Genomic DNA, 17611 nt, shown 5'->3' with positions numbered 1-17611 from the left:
CCATGTACTCTCCACATGAAGAGTGCAGCTTCACCAACCACTTATGTACTGTAACATAACGTCCCCACCTCCGGTACTCAATGCCTTTTGGAACTTGGAATATGTCTGATGATGATCATGGTGGCGCAGGATATATTGATAAACAGGCACACAAGTTTGAAGTGTGCGTGCACCGTGGTGCCGAGAACCGGCGCGCGGTCGACCAGGCACAGGGGACGCGCCTGAGAAGGGGTGCGCGCATGACGTGCCGGCTGGTCCCTGGGAGGTGTACGCGCAGCCTGGGTGGAGGTGGTTGGTTTTATTTGTGTCACAGGGAGAGGGTGAAAGGCAGAGTCCGGAGCTCTGCACTGCCTGTGTGTGAGTGTTGAGAGCTGCTGCCTGGTGATCAGTGCACAACAGCAGCCAGATGTTTTGGTTAGAGCTTGCCCCTGCCTCTTGGGTTCCGAAAGCTTTCATCCTGGGTTCGCTGCTGCTCTCGGCTGTGGCTTCAGATCTCCGAGTGTGTGGCAAGGTGAGTCCTTGAGACAGCTTCCTCGCCCTTTCGTCTGCCATGATTTAATGACTGAGGGGCTCTGCTGCCAGGGTTTGATCGCGGTTGGGGGTGGGTGGGGGGGAAGAATGTAACGATGAATGCACAGCATCAATGTATCCTTCTCCCACTCCAGGCAGCATCGCCCCCTTTAACATTCATAATCATTATTTCTATGTTGCATTTACAACAGTCCTTTCAAATGAAGGTGTGTTGCGCCTTGTCAAGGATCTAACCGACTAGCTGGCCTTATGATTCTGAATTCACTGTGTTTCAGCAGTTTCCAGAAGCCTGTCTGCCTTATCGCGTCGGGTAGTAATTGTTGTGTTTTGGGTGAACGCTTAATCCTCTGGGACTGTGCTCTGAAGCATCGGAGTCATTTCCAACGCTGCGATGCAGTGAACTAATGTCATTTCCTCCTTCTCTACAAAGCGTGAAGTCGGGAGTTTTGAGGGATTCCAAGCTCCCCTCTGGGGTGGTGATCAAACAAAAATCTTACTGTTTGTAGCCAGGGATTGAAGCCACTGAACTGGAACTGCCTGCCTATCGCTTTAAACCCTCTTTAATTGCCCCAGTCTCCTCTCTGACAACACAGCAGCGTTAAAAGCACAGATTTGTAACATGACATCTTGCCTGTTAAAAGAACCAGCAGAGACTAAACCGCAGTGAGGTTTTCCTAGCCGTTTATCGACAGGTGAAAGCAAATTACAATAGACTTGAAACCAAACGAATGCCTTTTGTTCTGGTTTTTAAACTATTCTGACAACTTTTGGGGATCAGTAAATAATTGAGAATCCGTTTCATTGTACGCAGGTTTCAAGTTTTTTTTAAGCTAACATTTTGAGAATTTGAACGGCGTTTTAGTTCACGGCAGAGGCTATTTGGAGGGAGGGGGCTGCGGAGTGTCACGGGAGGGAATGGGAAGATATTGACTCAAGTTCATTTTCTGGAGAAACTGGGAACACTGCTTTCGACAGCTCACCTCCAACCCTACTGTGGCATCTGCTGTTATCTGTTAAAATGTGCTTGTTATTTGCAAAAGCTTTTTATTAATTTTATATTCTTCTTTAATTACACCCAAATGGTTGAGCCAGCACCTATGCACTTCATATCCACCTCATGACTAACCAGTGAGCAGTTTTGGTCCCCTTGTTTGAAGAAAATAAGTCATTTTATTGGAAACAGTTCAGAGGAGGTTCACCAGCTTGACCCTGGTGTGGTCTGATGAGCAAAGGCTAAAAATGTTGGGACTCTACTCACTGGAGTTGGGAAAAATGAGAGGTGTCTCATTGGAACATACAGGATTTTTAACAGGGTATGTGCTGAGAGGATGTTTCCCCTCATGGGAGAGTCTAGGGCCAGAGGGCACAGTCTCAGAGTAAAGTGGTGCCATTTTATGGAGGCATTTCTTCTCTGAGGGTTGTGAGCCTTTGGAACTCCTTGCTACAGAGAGCTGCGGGGGCACGAACCTTGTGGATATTTAAGGTTGAGTTAGGGAAATGATCATTCACTTTAAAATGGGGGCTTTTTGGGTGCAGTGGTAATGTGAGCCAGGAGTCCTGTGAGCCAGGAGTCCTGGATTCATGTTCTCTCTGCACCAATTGTGTGCAGTAGCCTCTCTGACTAGGTTGGGGGAATTGTATTGAGATGGATCGAAAACTGGTTGGCAGACAGGAAATAAAGAGTAGTAATTCATAGGTCCTTTCAAATTGGCTGGCAGTAGCTAATGGGGAGCCACAGGAATCGGTGCTGGAGCCTCAGCTATTTGTAATATATATTAATCATTTGGAAGAGGGAACAAAATGTAACATCTCCAAATTTGCAGATTCCAAAGTGAGTGGGAGGATGAGCTGCAACAAGGATGCAGAAGTCCTTCAGCATGATCTGAACAGGTTGGGGTAGTGGGCAAATCAATGGCAGTTGCAGCTTAATTTGGATAAATGTGAGGTTATTCACTTCAGGACTAAGAATAGGAAGGCAGATTCCTACCTGAGTGGCTGTAAATTGGGAGAGGGGAGTGTGCAGTGGGATCTGGGTGTCCTTGTGCATCAGTTGCTGAAGGTAAGCATGCAGGTGCAGCAGGTGGTAAAGAAGGCAAATGGTATGTTGGCCTTCATTGTGAGAGGTTTCTAGTACAGGAGCAGGGATGTGTTGTTGCAGTTATATGGAGCCTCGGTGAGGCTACGCCTAGGATATTGTGTGCAGTTTTCATCTCCTTTTGTGAGGAGAGATGCTCTTGCTCTTGACGGAGTGCAGCGAAGGTTTACCAGACTGACTCTGGGGATCGTGTGACTGACATATGAGAAGAGGTTGACTAGGCTGAGATTGTTTGTTTGTTTTTGCTGGAGTTCAGCTGAATGAGGGGGAATCGCATCGAGACTTACAAGATTCTACCAGGAGTAGGCAGGCTAGATGCAGGGAGGATGTTCCTGATGGTGGGTGTGTCCCAAACCAGGAGTCACAGTCTGAGGATTTGGGGTAGATCATTGAGGATGGAGATAAGGAGATGTTTCTTCACTCAGAGAGGTGAGCCAGTGAAATTCATGACCACAGGAAGTGGTTGATGCTAAAATATTGAATGTATTCAAAAGGCAGCTGGACATAACACTTGGGGTGAATGGGATCAAAGGTTATGGGGAGAAAGCAGCATTAGCCTATTGAGTTGGATGATCGACCATGGTCGTGATGAATGGCAGAGCAGACTGGATGGGCTGAAAGGCCTCATCCTGTCCATATGCTGATGAAGGGTCTAGGCCCGAAACATCAGCTTTTGTACTCCTGAGATGCTGCTTGGCCTGCTGTGTTCATCCAGCCTCACATTTTATTATCTTGGATTCTCCAGCATCTGCAGTTCCCATTATCTCTGATACTATTTTAACCTCACTGCGAAGCCTCTTCCAGGGATGCCTAACCTGAAGAAGTTACCCTCCTCCCTCCGGACCAACCTCAGGGAATCTCTCTCCCATTGCAACTCTCCATCTTTGGTCCGCCTCCCCCTCTCTCCCTATTTATTCCAGTTCCCTCTCCCCACCCCCCTCTCTGATGAAGGGTCTAGGCCCGAAACGTCAGCTTTTGTGCTCCTGAGATGCTGCTGGGCCTGCTGTGTTCATCCAGCCTCACATTTTATTATATTGGAATCTCCAGCATCTGCAGTTCCCATTATCTCTGCTCCTATCTTCTACGTTTCTATGTTTCTACATTTTTCCTAAAGGGAGATTCTCTTGAAATGGGAGTAATACTGTATTTGAAGGTGATTCAGTTTTGGCACAAAAATTATAGAGCAAGATGTTTTCTACATTGCACTGTATTTAGTGGGAGTGGATGTGTACTGGTAATGCCACTGACCTAATAATCTAGCACCTGAGACTCTCAAGCTGGTCCAATGGTGACTCTGTAGCCACTGGAAATTGTTGCAAGAACTCAATTGGTTTATTAATGACCTTTCAGGAAGGCAATCTAAGCTTACCCAGTCTGGCCTATGTGTGTGTGGACCCACAGTAATGTAACTGATTCTTAACCGCTCTCTGAAACACCCTAGCAATTAATGACTGGTGACAAATGTTAGCCTTGCCAGCAAGGCCCTCATCCTATGAAAGCAGAGAGAGGAAAAACTATAATCTTGTTGAATGACAGAATGTGCTGAAGGAGCTGAATGATTTCCACCGCACCCCTTGTTCATATATTCCAATGTCGAGGAACGTAATGTTGAAATGACGTTTGAAAGATAAAGTCAGTATTTGTGCATAATTTCTACCTCAAATCTGATTTAATTTAATTACGCTTCTCTATTCTAATTTGTTTTAGTGTCCTATGTCAAAATTTTAATTGAAGTAAACTTGCTGTGGTAAACAGATACTGTTTTTATATGTAAATACAGCATGACATTTGGGTCACTGTCATGTGCTATTGATATCATGTTGCAGTGTGATTCGTCATGGAGTACTGTTTGTTTACAAAGAAGTTTATTTTTTGTAAAGACTATTTCCATTTTGAATTGAGCATCCATTATGTATGAATAACCTCTTTGTTAACCCAACATTCATGTCGTCTTCTGTTTTGTTGATGTACAAATACCCAATAAAGCCTACATGATTGACCCTTCTATCATTTAGTGGAATTTTAACAGATCAGAGTCTTGCACAAGACATGGTCACATTATATCAGAGATAATGGGAACTGCAGATGCTGGAGAATCCAAGATAACAAAGTGTGGAGCTGGATGAACACAGCAGGCCAAGCAGCATCTCGGGAGCACAAAAGCTGACGTTTTGGGCCTAGACCCTTCATCAGAGAGCTGATGGTCTAGGTCCGAAACGTCAGCTTTTGTACTCCTAAGATGCTGCTTGGCCTGCTGTGTTCATCCAGCTCCCACACTTTGTTATCATGGTCACATTATATATTATTTGTATTTTGTAGTTTTCTTCTGAATAGAATTGCATAATGTTTCTTTTGTTGGGGTGTTGAAAGTATTTACAGTACTTCAGGTGTAAGGCCTAAGTTTGAGGACTCTTGATTGTGTGCTGGAGAAGGGCTTGTTGGCTTAATTATGGTGAATAATGGGGTTCAGTTGCAAAATTTACTAAGTAAAATGACAAAATTTATTGATAGAAAAGCTTTGCTATTGTATATAATTTGCATTATATATAAACGTATTAGAATAGTCCTATTATCATTTTAGTTATCTTTATTTTGTGGAATGACCATGAACATTTTGATCTGAAAACTGAGTTTCCACACCTGTCATATTGATCCATGGAGCTGCTTTCACTGCAGCAGACACAACGTGTGATGCATTCACATTGGCTGTTTCTATTTTCATCTCGTCAATCTTGTGCTGTTTACCTCTTCTTCACCTCAGCCAGTGTACTTTAGGGATATCAGTTGGGCCCAGGTGCGCTGTGTGATTTGCAAACATGACACAATCCAACCTAATAAGGTGGAGAATTGCAGAGGTTATGCTTATGTGGAGGGAGGGCCAAATTCAGATAAAACATTCTACCTCCAATGGTTTTAAAACGAAGCGTGAAGTGTGCTATTTGGACACTAATCTTTATAGTTACACTTTGAACAAAACACATAACTCATCACTGAAATGTTAACTTCTTTAAAATTCATTTGTGGGGTGAGGGTGTTTATGGCTGGCCTGGAATTTATTGCCCGTCCTTAGTTGCTCTTGAGAAGGTGGTGTTGAGCTGCCTTCTTGAACTGCCGCAGTGCAGTAGGTGGACCCGCGATACCCTTAGTGAGACAATTCCAGGGTTTTGACTCAGTGACACTCAAGGAATGGTGATATATTTCTAAGTCAGGATTGATCTCTCAGATGCTGCCAGACCTGAGTTTCTCTAGCACTTTCTATTTTTTAATTTCAGATTTGCAACAACTGCAATATTTCTTTATTTGAAAAATTTACACAGTCCGTTATAATTTTGTAAAGAAAACAGTAACAGCAACATATCAAATGGGTGGCAGAGGTGGCTATTTGAGCAAATTTAATTTTAAGTTCTGAGTTATGATAGTGGAAATCAATTAACCAAAGGTGTTAGATGTAATTTAGCTCCTGGAGTGCCAAAGGGATTGTAAAGGCTACTATTATTTATAATACGTTAATGACTTGGATGAGGGAAGTGAAGGTTCTACTGCCACATTTGCAGATGACAGAATAATAAATAGCAAGGCAGGTGGTGAGTGTGACAAAGAGTCTACAAAGGGATACATTCAGGTTAAACAAGTGGGCAAAAGCATAGCGCATGGAATATAATGTGGGAAAATGTGAGGCTATGCATTTTGGCAAGAAATGTAGAGGACCTGAATATTACTTAAATGGAGAAAGACCCCAGAAAGCTGCAGCACAGAAAGATTTGGGAGTCCTCTTGCATAAACGTCAAAATGCTAGCATCGAAGTTCAGCAGGTAATAGGGAAGACAAATGGAATGATTGCCTTTCATTCAGAGGAAATGGAGTATAAAAATAGAAAGGTCTTTTTAAAACTGTGCAAGGCACTAGTCAGGCCACACCTAGAAGGCTGTAAAAGTTCTCTTCCCCCCCAGATAAGAGAAATATTTTTAAAGCGAAAATAAAATTAAAACATTATTTTTGAGAAAAAAGTATCTTTTCCCATATCTGAGGAAAGGTATATTGCCGTTGGGGGCTGTCCAGAGGAGGTTCACTCATGTGATTCTGGCTATGGAAGGATCTTCTTGTGAGGAGAGGTTCAATAGATTGGGCCAATCGTCAGTGGAATTAAGAAGGAATGAGGTGTGACCTTATTTTTTTCTTACGGGGCTTGATGGTGCAGACACTGAGAGGTTGATTTCCCCTTGTGGGAAAATCTTGGACAAGGGGTTAGAATCTCAATGTAAGAAGTCACTCACTTAGGATTAAAATGAGGAAGAATTTCTTCTCCAAGGTTAGTGAATCTATGGAATTCTTAATGCAAAAGCTGTAGAAGCTGGTTTGTTAAGTTTATTGAAAGCTGAGACAAACAAATTTTAACCAGTAAGGGAATCAAGGTTTACAGACAAAAGGCAGGAAAATGGAGTTGTTGATTATCAGATCAGCCATGAAGTGGGCTTGATGGGCTGAATGACTTACTTGTGCTCCTATGTTTTATGGTCTTAATGTCTGTAAGTAGAATAAGCCCATTGTTAGCAGATTGTGATATATTTCACATTGCTTCTGGAGAAAGGAACAACATCTTCCAATTCTGTTTTGTGTCTTTGAGGATTTCAGAAAAATCAAAGAAAATGTTGTTTTTGTTAAAATGATTTTGCTGACGAGAATTCGGTTTTCTGTGCTGACTACTAACACAAAGAAGTGCTTTTGCCAGTGCTCGTTTTCTCAGGCTTATGATGTTTAACTGGGTGGCATACCTCTCCCATGCCCTACTGTAACTTGTTTGCCTCAAAACAGGGCAAAGTTTATGAATTGCACTGAAGCAGCAAAATTGCTTGATTTGCTTGTACCATTCCCCTGCTATCAATATTAGTTGCATTCAAAACAGAAGGGCCTAGGCCCGAAACGTCAGCTTTTGTGCTCCTGAGATGCTGCTTGTCCTGTTGTGTTCATCCAGCTTCACACTATATTATCTTGAATTTAAGGTAATATGTTTCCTAGGAGACGGCCTTTATTTGAAATAACATTTAACATTATTACAGAACACTTTATGACAAAGAATTCAGTATAGCCAGAACATTATTTCCGTTTTACAGTAAACGATACAGGATTTCAATTAGTGGAAAGTTCACTTTTAATATAATTAATCATTTCAAATATTAATTTTGGACCTGCATTTATTGGCGATCCCTACTTGTCCTTGAGAAGCTGCCTTGGTGATCAGCTGCTCCCTTATTGGCCAATGTGATATAAGTACCACATGGTACCATGATAGTGTTAGTAAAGGAGCCCTAGGGTTTTGGCTCAATGTTAGTGAAGGAATAGAGATAGTTCCAAGTCAGGATGATGTGTGCTTCAAAGGGGAACTTGCAGGCACCTGGTACCCTTGCCTTTCTAGGTGGTAAAAGTTGCAAGTTTGGAAGTTGCTTTTGAAGGCACCTTGGTGTATGTGGCTACATTGCATCTTGTAGATGGAAAATAGGGGAGGGCAGTTAACAATCAACCCTATTGCTGTGGGTCTGGAGTCACGTGTAGTCCTGACCGGGTAAGGATGGCAGATTTCCTTCCCTAAAGGACAATAGTGAATCAGATGGTGTTTTTTTTTTACAACAATGACTTTATGGACACCTATAGGCTTGATATATAATTCCAGGTTTGTTTTGAATTACAAGTTTCATCATCTGCCTTGCTGGGATTTGAACCCATGCCCTCAGAACATTAGCTTGAGGTTCTGGGTTACTTTAACACTACAACACCACCTCTAAAATTCTACAAAGTTTGCTTGACGTTTTATCATGTGGAACTACAATAGATCACTTACTGGTTGGGGAATTGAGAACATAAGGTCACAATCCCAGACTGAAGGATTGGCTGTGCCTGATTGAGATGTGGGGGAGCGCCTTCACTCAGAGTGCAGCAAATCTTGGAATTCTTTCCCCCAGAGACCTGTGGATGCTTAGATCCTGGATTCAAGACAGAAATTAATTTGGGCATTAAAGAAATCGCGGGACCTGGGAGATGGGGGTTGAGGCAAATGATCACACTTGTTGAATGGTAGGACCAGTTTGAGGGGCTGAATGGTCTCCAAAATTTGTTATGCTGTTGTTTTCCAACCAAGAGACAACTGTAAACCTGGAGCACATCATATAAATCAATGGCATGTTGTATACGGTTTGTAAGGTACTATGGTGTGTTGTAATAGTTTGCAGTATTGATTTTAATCCAGTAGCTCAGAGTTGGACAGCTAATTACAGGCCGGTGAGCCTTACGCCAGTGGTAGGGAAATTATTGGAGAGGATTCTTCAAGACAGGACTTACTCCCACCTGGAAATCAATGGGCGTATTAGCGAAAGGGAACAGGATGTTGTTTACGTGGACTTCAGTAAGGCCTTTGACAAGGTCCCTGATCGCAGGCTGATACAGAAGGTAAAATCACACAGGGTCAGAGGTAAGCTTGTAAGATGGATAAAAAAATTGGCTCGGTCATAGAAGACAGAGGGTATCAGTGGAAGGTGTGTTTCTGAATGGAGGGCTGTGACTAGAAGTGTTCCTCAGGGATCAGTGTTAGGACCTTTGCTGTTTGTAATATATATAAATGATTTGGAGGAGAATGTAACTGGTCTGATTAGTAAGTTTGCCGATGACATAAAGGTTGGTGGAATTGCGAATAGCGATGAGGACTGTCAGAGGATAGAGCTGGATATAGATCTGTTGGTGACTTGGGCAGACAGATGGCAGGTGGAGCTTAATCTGGAAAACTGTCAGGTAATGCATTACAGAAGGCGTAATCCAGATGGAAAATATACGGTAAATGGCAGAACCCTTAAGAGTACTGACAGGCAGAGGGTTCTGGGTGTACAGGTACACAGGTCACTGAAAATAGCAACGCAGGTGGAGAAGGTAGTCAGCAAGGTGTATGGCATGCTTGTCTCCATCAGCTGGGGCATTGAGTTTAAACATTGGCAGGTAATGTTGCAGCTTTATAGAACTTTAGTTGGGCTGCGTTTGGAATACTGTGTTCCAATTCTGGTCATCACACTACCTGAAGGATGTGGGGGCTTTGGAGATGGTACAGAAAAGATTTACCAGGATGTTGCCTGGTATGGAGGGCATTAGCTATGAGGAGAGGCTGGAGAAACTTGGGCTGTTCTCACTGGGCTTGCGGAGGTTGAGGGGCAACCTGATAGAGCTGTATAAGATTCCGAAGAGCACGGACAGAGTGGACAGTCAGAAGCTTTTTCCCAGGGTGGAAGACTGTTACTAGGGGCCATGGGTTTAAGGTGCGAGGAGCAAGGGTTAAAAGCGATGCATGAGGCAAGTTTTTTACACAGTGGTGGGTGCCTGGAACTCGCTGCCAGGGGAGGCAGTGGAAGCAGATACTATAGTGACTTTTAAAGGATATCTTGATAAATACATGAATAGGATGGGAATAGAGGGATACGGTCCCCGGAAGGGTAGGGGGTTTTAGTTGTGACAGAGAGCATGTCGGTGCAGGCTTGGAGAGCCGAAGGTCCTGTTCCTGTGCTGTAATTTTCTTTGTTCCATGCAGACACAAATTTCTAATTGTCATGCAATGCTTCAAATGTCCCCTATATCTCTGGTGTTGTATATTCTCAATGAATAATAACATTGACAAGAGATATTACAATTTATTAGACCCTTTACAAACTGAGGCACAAACATAGGAACAAGAGTAGACCACTCAGTCCCTCAAACCTGTTCTGCCATTAATAAAGATAATGACTGATCTGATTACTCCACCTTAAGATGAAGGAACCCCCAGGGAACAGTGACCATAATATGATAGAACTCATTCTGCAGTTTGAGAGGGAGAAGCTGGAATCACATGGAATGATGTTCCAACTGAGTAAAGGTAACTACAAAGAATGAGGGAGAAACTTGCCAGAGTTGATTGGAAGAGGAGCCTAGCAGGGAATACAGTGAAGCAGCAACAGCGGGAATTTTTGGGGGTATTTTGGGAATCACAGCAGAATTCATCCTAAGAAAGAATAAACATCTTGAGGGGCAGACAAGGCAACTATGGTTGACAAGGGAAGTCAGGGACAGCATAAAAGCAAAAGAAAAAGCATACAATGTGAGGAATATTAGTGGGAAACCTAAATAACCAGCAGAGGACAACTAAAAAGCGATAAGAGCAGGGGATGGTGGCAGTGTGAAATGGGGAGGTAAGCTAGTTGGTAACATGAAAGAAGACCGCAAGAGATTTTTGCGTTATATAAGGGTTCCGCCAGGGCCAGTCAGCTCCTGACCTCATTACAGCCTTGTATCAAACATGGACAAAGAGCTGAATTCCAGAGGTGAGATAAGAGTGACAGCCCTTTACGTCAAGGTTGCATTTTCCCAACTGTGGCATCAAGGAGACCGAGCAAAATTGGAATCAGTGGGTATCAGGAGGCAAACTCTCTGGTGATCATTGGATAAACATACGGATGATGATGGAATAGTGTAGGTTAGATGGGTTTCAGATTGGTTTCACAGGTCAGCGCAACATCGAGGGCCGAAGGGCCTGTACTGCGCTGTAATGTTCTATATGTTCTATGTATATATTGAAAAATGAGGCTGGAGAAGTATTAATGGGGAAACAAAGAAATACGCAGAAACTGAATTTGTACTTTGCACAGTGTAAGATACCAGTAGCATACCAGAACTTCGAGAAAATCAGGGGGCAGAGGTAAGTGTAATGGCCATCACTAAGGAAGATGCTGGGGAAGCTGAAAGTGGATAAATCACCTGGACCAGATGGACTACACCCCAGTGTCATAAGGAAGACAACTGAGAAGATTATGGAGACATTGGAGGTGATCTTTCAGGAGTCACTGGAGCCCAGGAGAGTCCCAGAGCTTTGGAAAATGGTGAACTTCCATGTTTAAGAAGTGATAGAGGCGGAAGATAGGAAACTATAGATTAGTTAGCCTGATCTCAGTCATTGGAAAGATTTTAGAGTCCATTATTAAGGATGAGAATGCGGAGCATAATAAAATAGAACTGAGTCAGATGGCTTCATCGGGGGAGGTCATGCCTGATAAATCTGTAAGAAGTCTTTGAGGCAGTAACCAACAATTCAGCAATCGAGAGCCTTTGGATGTGATCTATTTGGATTTACAGAAGGCCTTTAACAAGGTTCTGCATAGAAAGCTGTTAAATAAGATAAGAGCCCATGGTGTTAGTGGCAAGGTACTAGAATGGATAGAGGTTTGGCTGACTGGCAGAAGGCAGAGAGTGGGGATAATGGGGTCTGGATGTGAGTTTGCTCGCTGAGCTGGAAGGTTTGTTTTCAGATGTTTTGTCACCATTCTAGGTAACATCATCAGTGAGCCTCTGACGAAGCGCTGGTGTTATGTCCCACTTTCTATTTATCTGGTTAGGTTTCCTTGGGTTGGTGATGTCATTTCCTGTTCTTTTTCTCAGAGGATGGTAGATTGGCTCCAAATCAATGTGTTTGTTGATGGAGTTCCGGTTGGATGTCATGCTTCTAGGAATTCTTGTGTGTGTCTCTGTTTTGCTTGCCCTAGGATGGATGTGTTGTCCCAATCAAAGTGGTGTCCTTCCTCATCTGTATGTAAGGATGCTAGTGATAGTGGGTCATGTCGTTTTGTGGCTAGTTGATGTTCATGTATCCTGGTGGCTAGCTTTCTGCCAGTTTGTCCAATGTAGTGTTTGTCACAGTTCTTGCAAGGTATTTTGTAGATGACGTTCGTTTTATTTGTTGTCTGTATATAGTCACCAACCCAAGGAAACCTAAACAGATAAATAGAAAGTGGGACATACACCAGCGCTTCGTCAGAGGCTCACTGATGATGTTACCTAGAATGGTGACGAAATATCTGAAAACGAACCTTCCAGCTCAGTGAGCAAACTCACATCCAGAACCTCAACCTGAGCTACAAATCTTCTCAAAACTCGTTAATAATGGGGTCTTTTTCAGGATGGCAGATGGTGACCAGTGGAGTTCCACGGGAGCCAGTCTTGGCACGAGAATTATTCATGTTGTACATTAATGACCTGGATGAGGGAACTGAGGACATTGTTGCTAAGTTTGCAGGTGATACCAAGAGAGTTGGAGGAACAGGTAGTGTTGAGGAAGTGGAGAGGCTACAGAAGGACTTGGACAGGCTAGGAGAGTGGCCAAAGAAGTGTCAGATGGAATACAACGTGGGAAAGTGTGTGGTTATGTACTTTGGTAGAAACAATAGAGGCATAGACTATTTTCCAAATAGGGAATGGCTTCAGAAATCTGAAGCACTGAGGGACTTGGGAGTCCTCGTTCAGGATTCTCTTAAGGTTAACATGCAGGTTCAGTTGGCAGTTAGGAAGACACATGTACGATTAATATGCATTTCAGGAGGGCTAGAATACAAGTGCAGAGATGTACTGCTGAGGCTGTATAAGGCTCTGGTCAGACTGCATTTGGAATATTGATAGCAGTTTTGGCCCTGCATCTAAGGAAGGGTGTGCTGGCGTCGAAGGGGTCCTGAGGAAGTTTACAAGAATGATCCTGGGGGTGAAGGGCTTGTCGTATGGGGAGTAGATGGGGACTCTGGCTCTGTGCTTGCTGGAGTTTAGAAGGATTGGAGGGAACAGATTGAAACTGACAGAATACTGAAAGGCCTGGATAGAGTGGAGGTGGAGAAGACGTTTCCACCAGTAGGAAGAGTAAAAGGGGTGACCCTTTTGAACTGAGGTGAAGAGGAATTTCTTCATCTAGTGGCTGGTGAATCTGTAGAATACATTGCCACAGAGTGCTTTGGAGGCCAAGTCATGGAGTGTATTTAAGACAAATAGGTAGGTTCTTGAGTGGTAAGGGGTTGGAGTTTTATGTGGAAAAGGCAGGAGGATGGGCTTGAGAAACATTATCAGCCATGATTGAAAGCTGCAGCAAGCTCAATGGGCTGAATGGCTTAATTTGCTCCAGTACCTTGTGGTTTTATGTTCTTATGTTTAAAGGTGGTGGATTGAGTGTTAATCAAGTGGGCTGCTTTGCCTTTGATAGTGTTGAGCTTCTTGAGTGTTGTTAGAGCTGCACTTATCCAGGAAAGTGAGGAGTATTCCATCACATGTCTGATTGATGTCTTGTAAATGGTGGACATGAAGTAATTTATAACTTTTTGTTCTCATTTAGAGTCAACTTAGTATTTCCCTGATAATACACATCTGTTGTGTTCGAGCTAGTCAATTCCACAAACGCTTAGCTTTGACATTGTTAGTAGGATTTAAGTAACTGTCCCACAGGAGAAACAGCTGACTGCAGATGTTCCTTACATCCAAATAGCTTGTTTAATTTTAGTAAGCCCCCAGGTGTGTAATAAGCAACCCAAATATTTTATGGTTCTGCAACTTCTCTCTTCAGGAAACACATTTCCCTAGTTAAGGAAGTGTATAAGATATTAAGATTTGTCTTGGTCGTTGCAAAAACTTAAATGATCCAATTTACTAATTTTACAGCTGTACTAACAGAAATTAGCAAGCAGTATACGTCAATTTGATTAGTATATTGCTGTGCCATAAACTAACAGAAGCTGTAATGCCAAATCTAACAGAATCTGATGTGAGAGATAATGGGAACTGCAGATGCTGGAGATTCCAAGATAATAAAATGTGAGGCTGGATGAACACAGCAGGCCAAGCAGCATCTCAGGAGCACAAAAGCTGACGTTTCGGGCCTAGACCCTTCATCAGAGAGGGGGATGGGGGGAGGGAACTGGAATAAATAGGGAGAGAGGGGGAGGCGGACCGAAGATGGAGAGTAAAGAAGATAGGTGGAGAGGGTGTAGGTGGGGAGGTAGGGAGGGCATAGGTCAGTCCAGGAAAGACGGACAGGTCAAGGAGGTGGGATGAGGTTAGTAGGTAGCTGGGGGTGCGGCTTGGGGTGGGAGGAAGGGATGGGTGAGAGGAAGAACCGGTTAGGGAGGCAGAGACAGGTTGGACTGGTTTTGGGGTGCAGTGGGTGGGGGGGAAGAGCTGGGCTGGTGTAAAACCAGTCCAACCTGTCTCTGCCTCCCTAACCGGTTCTTCCTCTCACCCATCCCTTCCTCCCACCCCAAGCTGCACCCCCAGCTACCTACTAACCTCATCCCACCTCCTTGACCTGTCCGTCTTCCCTGGACTGACCTATCCCCTCCCTACCTCCCCACCTACACCCTCTCCACCTATCTTCTTTACTCTCCATCTTCGGTCCGCCTCCCCCTCTCTCCCTATTTATTCCAGTTCCCTCTCCCCATCCCCCTCTCTGATGAAGGGTCCAGGCCCGAAACGTCAGCTTTTGTGCTCCTGAGATGCTGCTTGGCCTGCTGTGTTCATCCAGCCTCACATTTTAGAATCTGATGTGATGTTGTTTGCAACTATTCAAGAATATCTGAGAACATGTTGCAATATCTAACAATAGAATGTCCATCAATATTTAAAGTTTTACCTGAAAGGCCTGAGTGTAAAGAGTTTTTCTCTCAGTGGGAGAAATATTTTTAGAGATGTATTATCTAAGAGTCCCCAATACTTCTGAAATTTCAATGAAGTGGTCTTGTTTGAACTGCTCTTGCTTTGCAAATGTGGGTATATGCTCCTCCCACTTATATATGATACTGCATCATTTTTCACATCATTCCTTAATTATTTGATAAAGATTCCTTTATGAAGTTTTGAGCTTTTATCCAATCAATATATTTGTAATGTTTTATATTCTTTTTGAATATTTCTTACATCTCTTCCCTATTCTTTTAATATTAAAATCATTCTTTGATAAAGGTTTATCAGTTTAAAAAAATTGTTTGTGTGTTGTCTTACCCCACTTTCCAATGGTATTGTGATAAGCATCTTTTCCATTCTCGACAGTTGGATGGTTCCATTCCTTTTTTCTGTAATAAATATTTTGCTTTCATGCCCGAGAATGATTTTGCCATGTGTCTTTTCAGTGATTAACCTATTCTTAATTCTGTATTCTCTGTGCTGAGTGCTAAGTTAATTATTGTATATATGTGACATCTTCATTTTCCCCTTTTTGGTACATTAGGTATATTCCCTCTTGCGAGTTGTGATGGAGCCCTTCAAGATTAACTCCAACATGAATCTTTATTTTTAAATTGTTTTAACATTTATGTGCATCCTTTCATATTAGTCATAATTATTTCTCAACCAAACCTTTATTTCTAACCAGATATCATTATAGCCAGGCACCAGGGAGCCAAGAGGTGAATATCTCTTCACAGAAATCTCAGCTGCTGACTTGCTGTTACAGTCACTGTATTTGTATGGCTGATTTTGTTCAGTTTCTGATCAGTTGTGAGCACTGAGTTATTAATGGGTACGGGAATTCAGCATTGATAATGCTGTAGAATGGTAAGAGAGATGCTCATTTGCTTTGCATTGGCTAAGTGCACATATTATTTGCCTCTTATGAGCACAAGCCTGGATGGGTCCATGCCCTGCTGTATATGGACATGAACTGCTTCCGTATCGATAGATTTGTGAATGGTGTTGAATTCAGCGCCGCCATCATTGCACATCCTACCTATGTCCTAATAACACAAGAATAATAATTGTTCTCTGGTTCCACGTCTTTTGACCTTCGTATGAGTCTGCTGTGTGGTACTTTTATCTGTCGTGTTCGATTCATTTTTGTTGAAGTGTGAGAGGTTGATAACTGATCTTCACTCTCTATGCTTGAGTGTTTAACCTTGGATGTTTTACTTCAACTATGTCTACACAAAAGGTTCTAGAATTGGGATAAGTATGGTGCAGATATTGTATGCTTGGATGAATATTTTAAAATACTTGTAAATAAATCTTGCACAATTATAAACTAACTTTATGTCTGCATTGCACAGAAGTATATTAAAGAAAAGCAAACTAGCAAAATATATTATTAAAACAAACACAGACTCCAACTGGGGAAGCTCAGCAGGTCTGGCAACATCTGTGGAGACAGAAAAACAGTGAACAGTTTGAGGCCAATATGACTCTACTTTGAAGAGTCTTCATACCGTCATGTCCAGGTCTGTTTTTCTGACCTTATTTCTGCTACCTGGTGAAGTGTAATTTTTGGGGGATGCCCTACTTTTATCTGGAGACCAAAAAGACTGCAGATGCTGGAATCCAAGGTAGACAAACAGGAGGCTGGAAGAACACAGCAGGCTTGGCAGCATCTGGAGGAAGGGAGAAGTCAACATCTTGGGTATTACCCTCACACCCAGCCCTGAAGAAGAGTAATATCCAAAACGTTGACTGCTCCTTTCCTCCAGATGCTGCCTGGCCTGCCTCCTGTTTGGATACCCTGCTTTTATCTGCTTAATTTGAGGAGAGGAATAAGTTAAAATTTAAGGCACAGCTAAAACAAAAATATTCAATAGAATAGTTTTTAGCTTTACATAATGTTCACACTCAATTAGTCAGTTTAACACGCTGAAAAAAACTCACTTTAAACTAATGATAAGTTCTGATTGTTCATAATTGGGTCAAAATCTACCTCTAGCAGAAGGGCTGCAGCGCTTCAATATGTCAGTTCACCATAAGCTTTTCCAGGGCAATATGGCATAGGCAATAAATGGTGAACTTGCCACCAATATCCACATCCCCTGAAGAATGGATTTTGAATAGTAGGCATCAACACCAAATCAAATCAGCTCTGATCGTATTAACTAGTGGACTGACTTGAGGTGCCAAATGGCCTATTTCTGCTCCTACTTCTCATGTTTAATGCATCCAGCTTCTGGAATAACACAACAAAACCAGAGATAGTAATCTAAAATCAGGACGCAGATGCAGTAGGAATCACTAGGCAACCTGCCTGTCAAAGAACAGGACTGACAATAAATTGTTGCAGGTTACAGCCTAATTAGGATCGTCAGAGCAGGAGAATCACATGGGGTCGCAGTACTAATTCGAGATAACATAATGCAGAAGGCAAAAAGACACTCAATTGCAAAAGATTAAAAACAGACACTCAATTGCAAAAGATTA

General features: G+C 42.7%; 1 protein-coding gene across 2 annotated transcripts in view; it reads left to right on the top strand.

The window, feature by feature from the left end:
* Window positions 1-247: 247 nt before the first annotated feature.
* The window catches only part of elapor2b (endosome-lysosome associated apoptosis and autophagy regulator family member 2b), a 117195-nt gene continuing 99831 nt past the window's right edge, over window positions 248-17611 (top strand). For both annotated transcript variants that reach the window (XM_059654817.1, XM_048554024.2), the window contains exon 1: window positions 248-511. In XM_059654817.1, coding sequence (XP_059510800.1) covers window positions 407-511 — 105 coding nt within the window. In that variant the 5' untranslated portion in view covers window positions 248-406. The remainder of the gene's footprint in view (window positions 512-17611) is intronic.

Source organism: Stegostoma tigrinum, chromosome 25 (assembly GCF_030684315.1).
Source record: "Stegostoma tigrinum isolate sSteTig4 chromosome 25, sSteTig4.hap1, whole genome shotgun sequence".
NCBI lineage: Eukaryota > Metazoa > Chordata > Chondrichthyes > Orectolobiformes > Stegostomatidae > Stegostoma > Stegostoma tigrinum.
This window is presented reverse-complemented; position numbering and strand designations above follow the sequence as displayed.